Source organism: Heterodontus francisci, chromosome 6 (genome assembly GCF_036365525.1).
Source record: "Heterodontus francisci isolate sHetFra1 chromosome 6, sHetFra1.hap1, whole genome shotgun sequence".
NCBI lineage: Eukaryota > Metazoa > Chordata > Chondrichthyes > Heterodontiformes > Heterodontidae > Heterodontus > Heterodontus francisci.
The window spans coordinates 119,649,629-119,665,844 of record NC_090376.1 but is presented as its reverse complement, the minus strand read 5'-3'; the positions used below and the strand labels follow the sequence as shown (position 1 = coordinate 119,665,844).

The window sequence follows — 16,216 nt, the reverse complement described above, 5'->3', positions numbered from 1 at the left end:
AACTCAAATATCCATGAGCTCTGCTCAGAGTTCCAGGGTTGGGAGTACAACCATTCTCTGATCTTGCAATGTGTAAATTGGCTGCTACATTTCCTACATTACAACAATGACTACACTTCAAAAGTACTTCATTGGCTGTAAAGTGCTTTGGGTTGTGAAAGGTGCTATATAAATGCAAGTTTTTTCCCAATGATTATAAAGATAGGTTGTTATGGCAATTACTGAAGGTTCCACTGTGGTGAAGGGGATAAAAGCAAAGGTCTGTGATAGGGTGGAGGGCAGGAGTGATTAAATAAGAAAAGAGGATGGTAATGAGACAAGTGAAGAAAGAAAATATGAACAGAAAATGCTGGAAATACTCAGGTCAGACAGCATCTGTGGAGAAGCAATTAACATTTCAGGTCAGCAAATGGTAATGAACTATTACAACCAATGACTTTGGAGGGAATTTTATGCACCCCCCCCCCCCCCCCCCACCCCGGAGTGGGCTGAGAGGCGGTGGGGTGTGGGGGTAGGGGGGGGCGTAAAATTGTGTAGGATGGTGGGATACTTTGCCTCTCACTTACCTGCCCCCGCTGCTATCTTACACGCAACAGGGGAGGTGGCTGGTGGCCCGCCCACCCTTAGGCCAACTGAAGCCCTTAAGTGGCAAAGAGCCTCTTCCTGTTGCCACTGGTATTTTATCAACAGCAGTAGATGGGCACTTTGCCACCGGAGGAACCTAACCCTAATTCCCCTCCCCCCACTGCCTGCAGTGGCCACTGCAGCAGGTGGCGCTGCTGGGACTGAAGAGCTGCTGGCCCTCTGGACGTAAGCTCTTGGAGGCAGGACATCCTACCTTGTGGGCGGAGGCTCGACTGCAGCCTATTAATTGCCTGAGCCTCACAAAATAGCAGGACTTCCAGGGCCAGTGGTCGTGATCTCACCCCTGGATTCCAGCTGTTGGGTGGGGCCACTGCCTGATAGTTAAATTCTGGCCTTTTTGTCAGATTTCAAAGCGTTAGCAAAAAAACACAGGTTTTAGTAAGAAGGGTGGATGGGAGGAAGGAACAAAAGTGAAGGACTGGAAATGTGGTGGAGAGCAGGAGGGATTTAATGATAAGAGGGATGATAGTGATCATGCTTCATTGTTGGTCTCAATACTGTTTAAATGAAGCTCAAGGAACAGCAACTCATCTTTTGATTAGGCACCTGGCAGGGGAGAGAGACCATGATCAGTGGCTTTTGATCCTGTAGGTGGTGTTTTTTGTGCTTTATTTTGTGTTTTCTGGGGGGTTTCAGCACCATCTTTACGGCATTTATCCCTTTGGGATTGGAGATCTGCTTTGGTGGTTGTTTTCCTGTTGGGGTTTTAGTGCCTGTCCCAGGAAAGCTTCAAGCTAAAAATGGCTGCAACCAACACCACAGCTCCAGGCCAGGGGGTGCGTAACACCTTTAGGGTGGCGGTGAAATATAGCAAAGGAGGTGCACCCATTGACCGTGCCTTCTTAAGAAAATCCTGTGGATTCCTAGCTGCGGACATCTTCTGCCTGTAGGACTTCCCCAGTAGTGGACATTTCAATGTAACTTTCAAGAATGTGGCAGGATGCATCAAGATCCTGAAGGCATTCAAGGAGAGAGGAAACCAGGCGTCGCTGTCCATCCTCACGGCAGAGCTGCTCTTCATGCTGCTGTCGCAACGCAATCGACCTCTATAACCCCCATGTCCCTGTTGTCGATGTGCTCATCTTCCTCGCCAGGTACATCGAGGTGGCCAGCAGCAGCACCAAGGTCAAGGACCCCTTTGGGATTTGGACCAGCGAGCGACAGGTCGACGCCAATGGAACCATCATCCATCCTCCCTCTAACTTCGCTATCGGGGGAAGTCGAAGCTTCTTGGTCTATGCGGGGCAGCCCAGACTGTCAGACCTGTGGCAAATCTGGTTATGTGGTGGCCAATTGCAGCACAGTTGTCTGCAAGAACTGCAAGCAGGTAGACCATCACACAAAGGACTGTAAGCAGAGTAAGTGCTGCAACCTGTGTGGTGGGGCAGGCCACCTCTACAAGACCTGCCCCAAGCACTGCCTCAGTTGCGCACAGGCGGCAAGGTCACAGGAAAGGCTAGGGGAAGGGACGGTGAATGCACCTCATGCTGCAAAGGAGACCAGCAACCCTCCCCGCAGCAAGGAAAATCCATCTGAGAAGGAGAGGAAAGGGGAGGCAGCTGCAACCAGCAACCCATTACCTACCCAGTGCCCAGAAACAACTCCTCAACACACAGAATCCTTGGAGGAGGAGGCAGCAGTGGAACAATCAGATGAGTGGCAAGTGGTCAAAAGGAAAACCACAAAGAAGAAGCCCCAAAAAAAGGAACAGGCTATCACCAAAACCAGTGGCAAGAGGAGGCTACCGTCTGAGACAGACTTCGGCAGCTGCTCCTCATCAGATGAGGAAGGGCCAGAAAGACGGCACATGCAAAAGAAGCAGCAGAACGCAAAGGAGCTGGAAGAGAAAGCCCCCCAGCTCCATGGCACTGGAAGCAGCGATTGGCCTAGCGCGCCCCTACCCCGAAGCACTGAATCCAGCGAGATGCCCAGTGCACTCCAGCTCTGGGAAGCCGGGAGCAGAAATGTCCTCGAGGAGGAACAGAGGGGAAAAACACCACCAGTCGAGGACAGTCCAAACCTTGCTGCCTACAAGACTCCCCTGATGTCACCCCAACGGAACAAACCCTCCATGAGTGACCAGAAGGGTTTTCTGAGCCCGTGTGTGCAACAGCTTGTGCACACTATGAGTATGCAGGAAAATACCCAAGAACTGGGACTAGTATGGTGTGGTAAGCAACATCCAGTTTTAAATGGGTATAAAGATTGCTGCTATTAACATGCATAGTGTTAAATCCACTACGCAGTGCGTTTCAACCTTGGGTTACCTCGCCAAGGTCAAAGCTCACCTACTGTTTCTGCAGGCCTGTGGGGTACCACACCTCAGCACTTACAGGCAATGGTCACGATGATGGTCCCACGGGCCATCGATCTAGTCAGGGGAAATGATTCCTGTTCCTCTGGCCTGGGTATTCTGCTGCAGGGAAGCAACGTCACCATCTCCAAAGTTAAGGAGGTGGTGGCGGTCGCCTCCTCGTAGCAGGCGTAATGTACAATAATGCTCCGCTCCGGTTGATCAATGTGTACACCCCGGTTCAATGCAGCGAGCGGCTGACCGTCTTCCAGCAGCTCCCACTGCTGCTGGCAACGTCCAGGCCAGTCATTCTAGGTGGTGACTTCAACTGCATCATCGATGTGGCTGGACGATCTGGCAGAGATGACAGCAAACTGGATGCTACGTCCAGATTCCTAATAGAAACAGTTAAAGATGCCAAACTGCACGACGCCTTCAGCAACCCTGCAGACGGAGAGCAGCGTAGATACACCTGGTCAAGACTGGACGGGTCTGCCCATTCCGGGATTGACTTCCTGTTTGTGTCCCGTGCATTCAGAGTCAGATCCACCGACGTCAAACAAGTGTTCCTCTCTAACCACTGCCTCCTACTGGCCGACTGTCACCAACAGGATGACCAGAGGGTTGGCAGGAGAACATGGAAGCTGAATGTAATGCTGCTGACCCCAGAGAACGTTAAGGAACTCAAAAGGGATTACAAAGGTTGGAGAACCATGAAACCCTTCTTTAAGTTTCCTGTTCACTGGTGGGAAACGATCAAAGCGAACATCAAAAGGTTCTTTATCCTCGAAGGTGTTCAAAAGGTGAGCGCAAGACAGAGGGAAATGTCCCGACTCCAGAAGAGATTGCAGAATCTGCTCTGGCTGCAGTCGATGGGGGATGAGGTCAAGGGGGATCTCCAACAGGTGAAGAGCTAGCAGGCCTCACGCTTTGCCTCGGAGGCCTCCAAGATCATCTTCCGGTCCAGAGTCCGCTCCATTGAGCAGGATGAGATGTGCTCGCGTTACTTCTTCCAAAAGGTACACAGAGAGAGCTCTGTGATCAGCAGCCTGAAGGAAGAGGATGGCTCGGTAATGTCTTCACAGTCCGACATACTAAGGATCAGCAAATCCTTTTATGCTGGGCCGTTACGACGGGAAGCCCACGGACAGTACGGCTTCCCAGACCTTCCTGTCATCTATCACGAAAGTCTTAGGTGACCGCGCGTGGGAGAGTCTGGACAAACCCCTAACTTGGGACGAGATGACAAAGGCCATCGGGTCCTTCGATACGAGTAAAACTCCCGGAAGCGACAGCTTACTAGTTGAGTTGTATTCGGCCCTGTGGGACTGGGTCGGCCCAGACCTGCTGGAAGTATATGAGAGTATGCTACTGGCTGGCAGCATGTCAGAATCCATGAGGAAAGGCATCATCACCCTCATCTACAAGCGGAAGGGGGAGAGGGCAGAAATCAGAAATCGGCGGCCCATCTCACTGCTTAATGTAGCCTATAAGATTTTGTCCAAAGTCATCGCCAGTCAAGTCAAGTCTGCTCTGGAGTTGGTGATTCACCCTGACCAGACCTGATAACAGCATCGTTTTAAATATACATTTACGTCATATCAAAACAACACTGTTAAGTAGCTGCAAAAAGGATAGTTGATGGCTCATTACCCACCAAACTTGGATTCTGCGACTGGATACTTTCTTGAAGGATTTTATAATAAAAACACTACAGGTAAAACGGATTTAAAACAAACCTTTATTTTGAAGTAGTGATAACAACTATAATGTAAAACACTGCCCCATTTCAGATGGGCTGAAATAAAATCAGATGTTCAAAGGACCAGCTGCAAAAGAATCCAATATCCTTCACTGATAGCTACATGTTTCTGTCCACCCATCTTTTTCTTATTAATGCTCGCTTTGCTTTGGGTTGTCTCCTTCCTCCCTTTTCCCCCTCCTGAGCCACTCTCTTTTAGTCCCCTTCAAAGCTGTGAAGAAATAAAGTTTTAGTTCTATTCCAATTTGCAGCCCCCACTGAACAGATTAATTAATCTGGTCCAGGAATGCTGTTTCACGCTGGCATTTCAATTCACAGTAAATCTGATCAGCTAGGAAGCATAATACAAAGTACAGAGACTGGATGTCAGCAACAATGGGTGTCATGGGGAAAGGAGGTTACTGATATTTAAGAATTGCCTGTCTTAGCCGATTTAAACAGTTTAAACAATTTAAACAATAATTGGATTTCTATAATTCATGGGGTTTTTTTTTAATTTAAGCAAACCTGTTTCTTAAGCAACCCCAGAGTATATTTTCTTCCCACCCTAAAGGCAGTCACATTCAATAAAGATCTCCATTTCTTTTTAAACAACAAAGTACAATTAAAAACAGGAAGATATGAACGTTAACAATCCCATTTTGGCATTGAAACCTGGGTGATGAGTTTAATCTTGTTTGCTAATTTCTTGTGATGCAACACTCTCCTAGCTTCTTCACTTGTAATAACCAGATGACTCCATCTGTTTGCAAGTTACTAAGGCCTGATCAGATCCTGCACCTTTATCCATAATAACCACAACTCAATCATTGAACTGATGGTTTCTGCATCAACTCTCAGTAGCAGTGGGTTAAAAATGTAATGCCTTAGGACTGGTTTTGATCATTTGGCCTTTATATAGAATCCAATTTTAAAAACCTCAAAAACCCAAATGAAATTTACATTATATGGCCTGTGCAGAGTATTATGTTACTGCTCAGAATGCAGCAAGCCCTGCAATCATGAATGTGGCAAGTACAGCAAATCCAGACAGGTTCTTCACAGCACTGGAACAAAGAGCTATAAAGTAAAAACAAAAACATTAGTTTAAAAATTATGATAGTACCTGATTTTCCCTATAAATGAGGCAGTGCAATAACCTTCAATATTATGAAGAATGAACTTTCATTTACAGCATCTTTCACTTCATGACATCCCAAAGTTCTTCATAGCCAATGAAGTACTTTTAAAGTGTTGTAATGTCGGAAACATGGTAGCCAATTTTTTACAGCAAGATCCCACAAACAGCAATGTGATAAAGACCAGATAATCCATTTGAGTGATGTTGATTGAGGGATAAAAATTGACTAGGGGAACTCCCCTTCTCTGTCAAAATGGTGCCATGGTATCTTTTACATTCACCTGAAGGTGAAGATTAGGCCTAGGTTTAATATCTCATCTGAAATTGGGCACCCTAGTAGTGTAGCACTCCCACATTGCAGGATCAGTTTGGATTATGTGCTCAAGTAAGACCTGAACTACAACCTTGGAGGAGGACCTGAAGGAGAGAGTGCTACTCACTGAGCTATCGCTGACTAGCAAATGAATGAATTTTCCATTGTAAAGATACCAACAGGAAAAGAAATACAACCAACTTCATTTTTAAAAAAAAGTGTTATCTGCTCAGAGTGCATCATCAGGGATTTGTGCTCACACAACTCAACATTTCTGTCCATGCAGCACCTTGAGAACATTATGCAGCAATTCAAGATTATTTTTTTTTTGCACAAAGGATTTGGAAAAGAGTTATATCGGGGTGATGTATTTTAAATAAAGAAGTGGGTACACAGGTTTAAAACTCTGTGGCTGCAAAGCTTTTTTAATAAAAGGGAATGGATATCAAACAGAAATCAAAAAACTGCACATGTTGAAAATCTAAAGTAAAAATGCTGGATGGAAAACAAAGTTAATGGCTGAAATTTTACACCACCCCAGCAAGCCGGATGGTGGCGGGGAGATGGTGTAAAATTGAGCGAGGGGCACCGGGAGGCCTTCCCGACCTGCTCCTGCCTACGCCCCACTTTACGTGGGGCAGGGGCCAAAAACGGGCTGTCCGCCCCAGGCCAATCAAGGCCCTTAAATGGCCACTTAAGGGCCTTCGGCCACCTCCACAGGGATTTTACCCATGGCAAGCGGGCATCCAGGAGACGTGAAAGGCCGCCCAGTGAAACTTGGCAGCCTCTCAGCATACCGGGGGCAGGGGGTGCCCTGACAGAGTGCCTGTTTGAAGGCCACCAGCACCTCCCCAAACACCCCCAGGATCCAAGACGCGCCCCCTCTCCCCCCCCCGAACGACCACCCTTGCCTCACTGGGGCCCAACCGATTACCTCCAGCGAGGCAACCCAAGCTGTAGTCCTGGCTCCATGTCCTTGGCTGGGCTGCAGTCCCAGCAGTGGCAACCGCTCCCAGTGGCACTGCTGGGACTAAGAGCTGCCAGTCCGATGATTGGCTGGCAGCTCAGTGAGGTGGGACTTCCTCCCTCAAGCTGGTAGAAGTTCCACCTCGGAACAATTAAAGCCTGGGGACCCATAAAATGCGAGACGGATCCCTGGGCTAGGTGGAAGTGGGTTCACCACCAACTTTTATGTCGGTGGCCATCTCCCATCTGCCCGACGTAAAATTCAGTCCAATGTTTCAGATCCAAAGCCTTCATCGGAATATCCCTATCACCCTTATGCTCGCTGACCTACATTGGCTCCCAATCAAGCAATGTCTTGATTTTAAAATTCTCATCCTTGTTTACAAATCCCTCCGTGGTCTTGCCCTTCCCTATCTCTAATCTCCTTCAACCCCACAACCCTCCAAGATATCTGTACTCATCTAATTCTGGCCTCTTGAGCATCCCTAATTTTAATCTCTCCACCATTGGTGGCTGTGCCTTTAGTTGCCTGTGCCCCAAGCTCTGGAATACCCTCCCTACACCTCACTTTCCTCCTTTAAGACACTTCCTTAAAACCTACCTCTTTGACCAAGCTTTTGGTCATCTGACCAATTATCTCCTTATCTGGCTCCATGTCTTACTTTGTTATATAATGCTCCTGTGAAGTGCCTTGGGACATTTTATTACTTCAAAAGGTGCTATATAAATATAAGTTGTTGAATGTTAGAATATTTACAGAATCTTTCTCTTCCCAGATGGTGCCAGATCTGCTCAGTGTTTCCAGCATTTTCTGTAATTCGATCCTAACAGGAAACTGAGGGGTTCAGATCTTGCTCCATTTTACGTATTGCCCAATTTTACTTCCTGTGTACTGCAAAGTAAGCGCAGTTTGTAAAATGGGAGAAGTGGACAATCTGATCTAGTCAGATTGCTGCTGGGCAGATATGATCAAATTTAACTCCGAAAAGGGTTTGTGTGTTACTGGTCCAGGCACAGAAGAGGTACTGTAAAGTTAGAGGTAGTTCTGTGGAATGCTGTTGGCTCACAGACCATCTCACAAAGTCAAGATTTACTCCATACTATTTTAGTCTTTGATAACACTTGTGAAATCACCTAACCACTCATTGGTCCAGTGCAGTCAGGCAAAGATTACTCAGATGATCACCTTATTTCATTTATCATTTCCCGATCTCCTTACCCCACCCAGTGGATAGTAGTAGATTTTTAGGCAAGATGATTTTATTCCAATGCAAACTTCCCCAGCTCACAGAATTAATTTTGTTCAGTTCTGCTGAACTAATAATGATTACTCACAGATTTCATTGGAGGTCAATTTTAGCCAATAAGTTCCTCTGTTCTGGGCAACAGTCGCTCTGTAATAGAAAGCAAACATTCACTAAGCATACGAAATTGAAGACAGAAGACTAGCTGGTTCACAAAGCCTGTCCCCAGGATTATGACCAGACACTTTCTTCCTACAGCCAAGTAATCTCCTGGGAGAGGCAAAAAACCCAAGGTCAATAGAGTCAGTCAGTCATTTACAGCACAGAAGGAGGCCATTCAGCCCATCAAGTCCATGCCGGCTGTCCTTGGAGTTATGCAGTCAGTCCCACTCTCCAGCTCGATCCCCATGGCCCTGCAAGTCTATTCCTCTCAGATGGTCATCCAACTTCCTCTTGAAGTCATTGATCATTTCCACATCCACCACCCTCGTGGGCAGCAAGTTCCAGGTCATTACCACCCACTGCGCACTAAAGTGCTTCCTCATATTCCTGCTGCACCTTTTGCCCAAAACTTTCAACCTGTGTCCCCTGGTCCTTGTACCATTAGTTAATGGGAATAGTTTTTCCTTGTCTAATGTATCTAAGCCGGTCATAGTCTTGTACATTTCTATTTAATCTCCCCTCAATCTCATTTGTTCTAAGGAAAACAAACCCAGCTTTTCAAACCTAACCTTGTAACTAAAATCCTCCATCCCTGGAACCATTCTGGTAAATCTCCTCTATGATCAGGAACCAGTCAAGCTCCCCTTAGGGTAATGCAGAGAGTTTGCACCCAACATGTCAGCTGTAAGGAATTCCAGAGCCTCACTACTCCCTGGGAAATGAGACCCACCTAACTAACATCCAGTCAATACAATATACTTTTCCAGTGTTTTGTATATTAATACATGCTGGATTGTTTACATTACATGGGAGGGTAGATTTTTTTCAGTGACAAAAGTTTTCCAATAGATTTATTTGCTCCAACAACCACCCTCCCCACCCACCCCCCCAAAACCTGGCATTAATAAATAATCAACAAATTAAAATATTACTCGAGATAAGGCTAAGAACTGGGTTTAACTGTCCCATTTCTCCCACCATCCTGTAACACTGGGTTATATTTTCTCCCCTCTTCTTCCATTGAAGATTACAGCACAGAAACAGGCCAGTTGGCACAATTGATCCATGCCAGAATGATGCTCCACACCACCCTCCCTTCATCTCACCCTATCAACATATCCTTCTATTCCTTTCTCCCTCAGGTATTTATCCAGATTCCCCTTAAAAGGCATCTATTCCATTTGATTCAACTGCTCCATTTAGTAGCAAGGCCCACATTCTAACCACTCTCTGGGTACATAGGTTTCTCTTGAATTCCGTATTGATGATTACTTTATAATTATGGTCCCTAGTTTTGGTTTCCCCCCACAACTGGAAATATCTTCTCCAAGTCCACCCTATCAAACCCCTTCATAATATCAAAAACCCTCTTTCAATTCCACAATGTTTTATCCCCCTGGAAATTTTCTTCAAGACATTAACTCTTGCCAGGTGCCATTCTACTGGCACAGACTCTCACCCAGGTGACTGTTCCTAATGCACAAGCCCACACTGTGTTGGGTTAATTGTAACCTGGAAGTGGGCATGGGTTGGGCAGCGTCCAGTTTGGATGAAAGTTGAACTTCCCTGTTCATCTAAAGCAAAGACTGGGGCCCTCAAAACTTCCACAGGGTGGAAGTCCAGGAGTATCTGTGTAAACAGACAATTTGTGCCATTTGTCTGCTGGACATAATGCACCGTAAAACTTTTAAATATTTTCCCAAAGTTGTTTGACCACCTCAGGTCATTTCTGGGTTTTGATAATGCAGGTTCAACTAGCAAAATACTTACAGAAATACAAAGGTTTTCTCGCTGCAATTCTTTAAAGGTGGTGGGTTCCAGGTGTAAACGGTGGTGCTGCTTTTATCATTAGTGTTTGAATGAGTAATCGCACTATGGTCACTGTTGAAGCACTGTGGTAAATGGAATGCAAGAGGTTAGTACATAGAATTACAATGGGCCAGGGTTTGCTGAAGTGGGACTTGCAATGTGCCCTGTTGGACATTTTCCCCCTCATCCTTCATCTCAAACAATTTTGTCCTGTATCCAGGGTTAGACACCAACATGTTGCACCATGGACATTTGACAAAATTATTGACTCAGCCACGGACATGGGGCAATTAATCTGAATATAAAGTGTATAGCCAACCTAATGCCCCCATCAAAGCACAGTCCCATTTAAAAAACATTTCTCCCTATAAAGTAAGCATACAAATAATGGAGAGCAGCACAACTGTATTAGCAAGATAGATTGCAATGCCAATGCAAATTAAATTTTTTTGACAGAATAGAGTTAGTTACACCATGTGCTAATGTTGCATTAGCATGCAGCCAGCTAAACCATTACATGATAAAAACTAGGGCCGTGCGAAGTAACAGTCTCTTTCCCAAGCTGGGGTGATCAATTTTGCCGGATGCCATGAATTATAATGGGCAAGAAACAAAGTGGGAAAAACGCGAACGTTGAATTAGAATTCACAGCTGCCCTCCCTGGTCATTGAGGACACTTAATACACGTTAGACTTTATAAATGTGTTCTAGCCCAAAAGTTGAACAAGATGTAACTGTATAGATTGATGTCCAAGCACCAGAGCCAGCGCTATATTGTTGCGGTCTTTGTCAAATGGTTCACTCAGCTTCACATTATGTTAAAACCAGTATTTTTGGGGAGTTTCTAGTTTGTTTTGAATGGTTTTTTCCCCCCTTAGATTAAAGGAATGTTTACCTTATGCAGTAGCTCTGGATCATTTGTTGTCCCTCTTTCCAGCAGGTCTCTCTCACACACACCACCCCACCCCCAACTGTGCTGTACCACAAATAGTTTCTCCCTCTCCTCCCACCCCAGGCCTCATTATAACTGAGCTAGGCTTCCATTAAAGTTTTGGGCTTTGATGTTACAGTTTACGAATCCTTAGTTTCTCCAGAAGAGCTAGAAAGCGGGCAGTTATTAACCCGGGCCCGTCACCAGGAGAAGCACTGCAGCTGCCGTCCCGCTCGGTGCAAGTGCGGGACCAGGAGCTTCACATTATTTCTCCAAGGGCTGACATGAAAACACCAACATGGCACAACCTACAGCATGAGCAAAACAAAAATCCTTTTCAACTGGATTTTAAAGCAATGCGACCATTATTAGATGAATTCGAAATGCAGTATTGATTTAATTAAAAATAAATTGTCATACCGATATGGTTTTTGTATTCGCTGGTGCCGTTGCCCACATACCAACTGTAGTATTGCCACTGGGGTACCGTGCTTCCAATAGGATGCCTTTATACGTTGGGCCCATTATATTCACTGAAGAGAAAAATCGGAGGTTTTTTTGGGATATGTACTTTATATTTTACTGTTGGCAGCCCATCAAATTTGTAGGAAATTAACTGCCTTGCTTGAAAATATTCACATGAAAAAACAGAATTTAACAAAGTCGTCAGGTGAAAAGATTAATGGGCACAGAGAAAATAGACCAAACACCCAAATACTGACTTCCTGCACCTGACAAGCATGTTTCAAGTAGTGATCAGTCACTGAGGCCGTTCAATCCATCGTACCTGTGCCTGCTCTTTCCCCATTGCCCTGCAAGTATTTATCCAATTCCCTTTTGAAAGTTACAATTGAATCTGCTTCAACTGCCCTTTCAGGCAGCACGTTCCAGATCACAACAATTCTGTGTTAAAAAAAAAAACCTTCTCTCCCCTCTGGTTCTTTTGCCAATTATTTTAAATCGGTGTCCTCTGGTTACCAACCCTCCTGCCACTGGAAACAGTTTCTCCTTATTTACTCCATCAAAACCCTTTATCAAAAAGCCACAATATGCATATAGCATCTATATCATACTGAAACATTTGCAAACATTTCCCAGTCAATTCACCACCCCCATTTATAAAAATGCCTACATACGAATTTATAATTTTCATTGCAATTAATCCTTCCAACCTCTAACATTAGAAAACTACAATAATTACAGCCCTCCCAAAACCAGTGACTGACCCCAGACCACTAACCAGTGTCACACACTTCAGAAATGCAATGATACAAGATTCACAGGCTAACTCTAAAGAGTCATGAAAAAATTAACCTTTTTTTAAAAAACGAACTATAGTCCAAAATGACCGCCGAAGAAAAAGGGGATTAGCCTTTTGTGTATTCAAACAATCTGACAAAGACAAAGGACAAATCTTCAAAGCCAGAAGGCATTAATGAAACCCATCTTATACCTATCCTAAAAACATTCCATACTTGAATGTCTTCTTTTAAAACAAAAGGTGGTGTGAAGGAGCCATGTCCTGGGTCATTGTACGATCATCTTGTGTAAGAAACCAGAATGTCTCCTAATAGAAGGTGAGAGGTGACATAGTTTTACCTTAAAAAAGACAGCCAGAGAAAGAGGCTGACCCGGAAGGTGAAGCTACTTGTAACAGCTGACATTCCAGCAAACACCTGATATCTACATTATACAGCAGACACAGCTGGAAGTGACCCACCATCTTCAACAGAACTTTCAATCAAGAAAGAAATCTACAATGATTTCAGGACTGCAACTATCTAGAGCTTGAGTCACAAGAGAATTCAACAGGTTTATCGTAACCCTTCTCCCGCACGAACTCACCTACCTCTTTCCCTTCTCTATGTTTCTTCATGTGTGTGTGAGCGTGCACGCGAGCAGGTGAATGAGGTTGAGACAATCAAAATGCCTTATCCAGAAATTAAACAATTGACTTTTTTTTAAAGCTTACAAGAAAACCTGTCACTGTCTGGTTATTTGAAAAGGGGCTAAACTCTGAATGCAAATACATTTGCTGCAGTCAGGTAGGGAGTTGAACAGCAGGAATCACCCACTGTGGCGGTAACACCAGCCAGTAACGAACAGACCCTAGCCCATAACTAACCAGCCAGTAACGAAATGACCCCAGCCCATAACTAACCAGCCAGTAACGAACAGACCCTAGCCCATAGCTAACCAGCCAGGAACGAAATGACCCCAGCCCATAACTAACCAGCCAGTAACGAAATGACCCCAGCCCATAGCTAACCAGCCAGTAATGAAATGACCCCAGCCCATAACTAACCAGCCAGTAACGAAATGACCCCAGCCCATTAACCAGCCAGTAGTGACCAGCCAGTAACTAACAGACCCCAGCCCACTAACCAGCCAAGAATTAACCAGCCAGTAATTAACTGACCCCAGTCAATAATTAACCAGCCAGTAACTGACTGGCCCCAGCCCACTAACCAACCAGTAACTAGGCAATCCCCAGCCCATAACTAACCAGCCAGTAACTGACTGACTGACACCAGCCATTAATCAGTAACTAACTGACCCCAGCCAGTAACTGACTGACTTACCCTAGCCCACTAACCAGTAACTGACTGACCCCAGCCCACTAACCAGCCAGTAACTGACTGACCCTGGTCCATTAACCAGCCTGTAACTGACCCCAGCCCACTAACCAGCCAGTAACTGACTGACCCCAGCCCACTAACCAGTAACTGACTGACCCTGGTCCATTAACCAGCCAGTAACTGACCCCAGCCCACTAACCAGCCAGTAACTGACCCCAGCCCACTAACCAGCCAGTAACTGACTGACCCTGGCCCACTAACCAGCCAGTAACTGACTGACCCTGGCCCACTAACCAGCCTGTAACTGACCCCAGCCCACTAACCAGCCAGTAACTGACCCCAGCCCACTAACCAGCCAGTAACTGACTGACCCCAGCCCACTAACCAGCCAGTAACTGACTGACCCTGGCCCACTAACCAGCCAGTAACTGACTGACCCTGGTCCATTAACCAGCCTGTAACTGACCCCAGCCCACTAACCAGCCAGTAACTGACTGACCCCAGCCCACTAACCAGTAACTGACTGATCCCGGTCCATTAACCAGCCTGTAACTGACCCCAGCCCACTAACCAGCCAGTAACTGACCCCAGCCCACTAACCAGCCAGTAACTGACTGACCCTGGCCCACTAACCAGCCAGTAACTGACTGACCCTGGTCCATTAACCAGCCTGTAACTGACCCCAGCCCACTAACCAGCCAGTAACTGACTGACCCCAGCCCACTAACCAGCCAGTAACTGACTGACCCCAGTCCACTAACCAGCCTGTAACTGACTGACCCCAGCCCACTAACCAGCCTGTAACTGACTGACCCCAGCCCACTAACCAGTAACTGACTGACCCCAGTCCATTAACCAGCCTGTAACTGACTGACCCCAGCCCACTAACCAGTAACTGACTGACCCCAGTCCATTAACCAGCCTGTAACTGACTGACCCCAGCCCACTAACCAGTAACTGACTGACCCCAGTCCACTAACCAGCCTGTAACTGACTGACCCCAGCCCACTAACCAGTAACTGACTGACCCCAGTCCATTAACCAGCCTGTAACTGACTGACCCCAGCCCACTAACCAGTAACTGACTGACCCCAGTCCATTAACCAGCCTGTAACTGACTGACCCCAGCCCACTAACCAGTAACTGACTGACCCCAGTCCATTAACCAGCCTGTAACTGACTGACCCCAGTCCATTAACCAGCCTGTAACTGACTGACCCCAGCCCACTAACCAGTAACTGACTGACCCCAGTCCATTAACCAGCCTGTAACTGACTGACCCCAGTCCACTAACCAGCCTGTAACTGACTGACCCCAGTCCACTAACCAGCCTGTAACTGACTGACCCCAGTCCATTAACCAGCCTGTAACTGACTGACCCCAGCCCACTAACCAGTAACTGACTGACCCCAGTCCATTAACCAGCCTGTAACTGACTGACCCCAGTCCACTAACCAGCCTGTAACTGACTGACCCCAGTCCACTAACCAGCCTGTAACTGACTGACCCCAGTCCACTAACCAGTAACTGACTGACTCCGCTCCGCACCTACCTTGCACGGAGGATCTGGAGACTTGGAGCTGGATGGAGTGCGGAGATTCTCCTGTCTGGGGGGTGATGCCGCGGTGCTTGGGGCTCATACTGAGACAGGATCCGAGCGGAGCTCCATTGGGTAAGGGCGATGCTGCCGGCCAGCAGAGAGCGAAGAGCCCGAGCAGAGCGAGCCGAAACTGTGCTTTTTCCATGTCAGCTGGAGAGAGTGAGAGCAGCGCCTGGCTCAGACTCCCTTATAAAGCCTGAGATTGCACTGAGGCCCCGCCTGTTCCACCCCCAACACTCACCAGCACTGCCCCCAACTCACCGGCACTGCCCCCAACACTCACCAGCACTGCCCCCAACACTCACCAGCACTGCCCCCAACTCACCGGCACTGCCCCCAACACTCACCAGCACTGCCCCCAACACTCACCAGCACTGCCCCCAACTCACCGGCACTGCCCCCAACACTCACCAGCACTGTCCCCAACTCACCGGCACTGCCCCCAACTCACCGGCACTGCCCCCAACACTCACCCGCACTGCCCCCAACACTCACCAGCACTGCCCCCAACTCACCGGCACTGCCCCCAACTCACCGGCACTGCCCCCAACACTCACCAGCACTGCCCCCAACACTCACCAGCACTGCCCCCAACTCACCGGCACTGCCCCCAACACTCACCAGCACTGCCCCCAACTCACCGGCACTGCCCCCAACACTCACCAGCACTGCCCCCAACTCACCGGCACTGCCCCCAACACTCACCAGCACTGCCCCCAACTCACCGGCACTGCCACCAACACTCACCAGCACTGCCCCCAACTCTCACCAGCACTGCCCCCAACTCACCGG

General features: G+C 47.2%; 1 protein-coding gene across 1 annotated transcript; it reads right to left on the bottom strand.

The window, feature by feature from the left end:
• Nucleotides 1-4,683: 4,683 nt before the first annotated feature.
• Nucleotides 4,684-15,571, bottom strand: LOC137371019 (putative defense protein 1). Its single transcript, XM_068032922.1, has 5 exons — nucleotides 15,377-15,571; nucleotides 11,666-11,778; nucleotides 10,276-10,397; nucleotides 8,435-8,493; nucleotides 4,684-5,759 (listed from the first exon to the last, which is right to left on the bottom strand). The coding sequence occupies exons 1-5, from the start codon at nucleotides 15,567-15,569 to the stop codon at nucleotides 5,677-5,679; spliced, it is 570 nt and encodes a 189-aa protein (XP_067889023.1). The 5' UTR covers nucleotides 15,570-15,571; the 3' UTR covers nucleotides 4,684-5,676.
• Between the last annotated feature and the right edge of the window lie 645 nt (nucleotides 15,572-16,216).

What these genes read in the sequence shown, in the direction of transcription:
- LOC137371019 (XM_068032922.1), bottom strand. Translation starts at nt 15,569, where the DNA reads ATGGAAAAAGCACAGTTTCGGCTCGCTCTGCTCGGGCTCTTCGCTCTC. An exon ending in CTCCAGATCCTCCGTGCAAG is followed by an intron (nt 11,779 to 15,376) that starts GTAGGTGCGGAG and finishes TTTTCTCTTCAG; the next exon opens with TGAATATAATGGGCCCAACG. An exon ending in ATTGACCTCCAATGAAATCT is followed by an intron (nt 5,760 to 8,434) that starts GTGAGTAATCAT and finishes TTTACTTTATAG; the next exon opens with CTCTTTGTTCCAGTGCTGTG.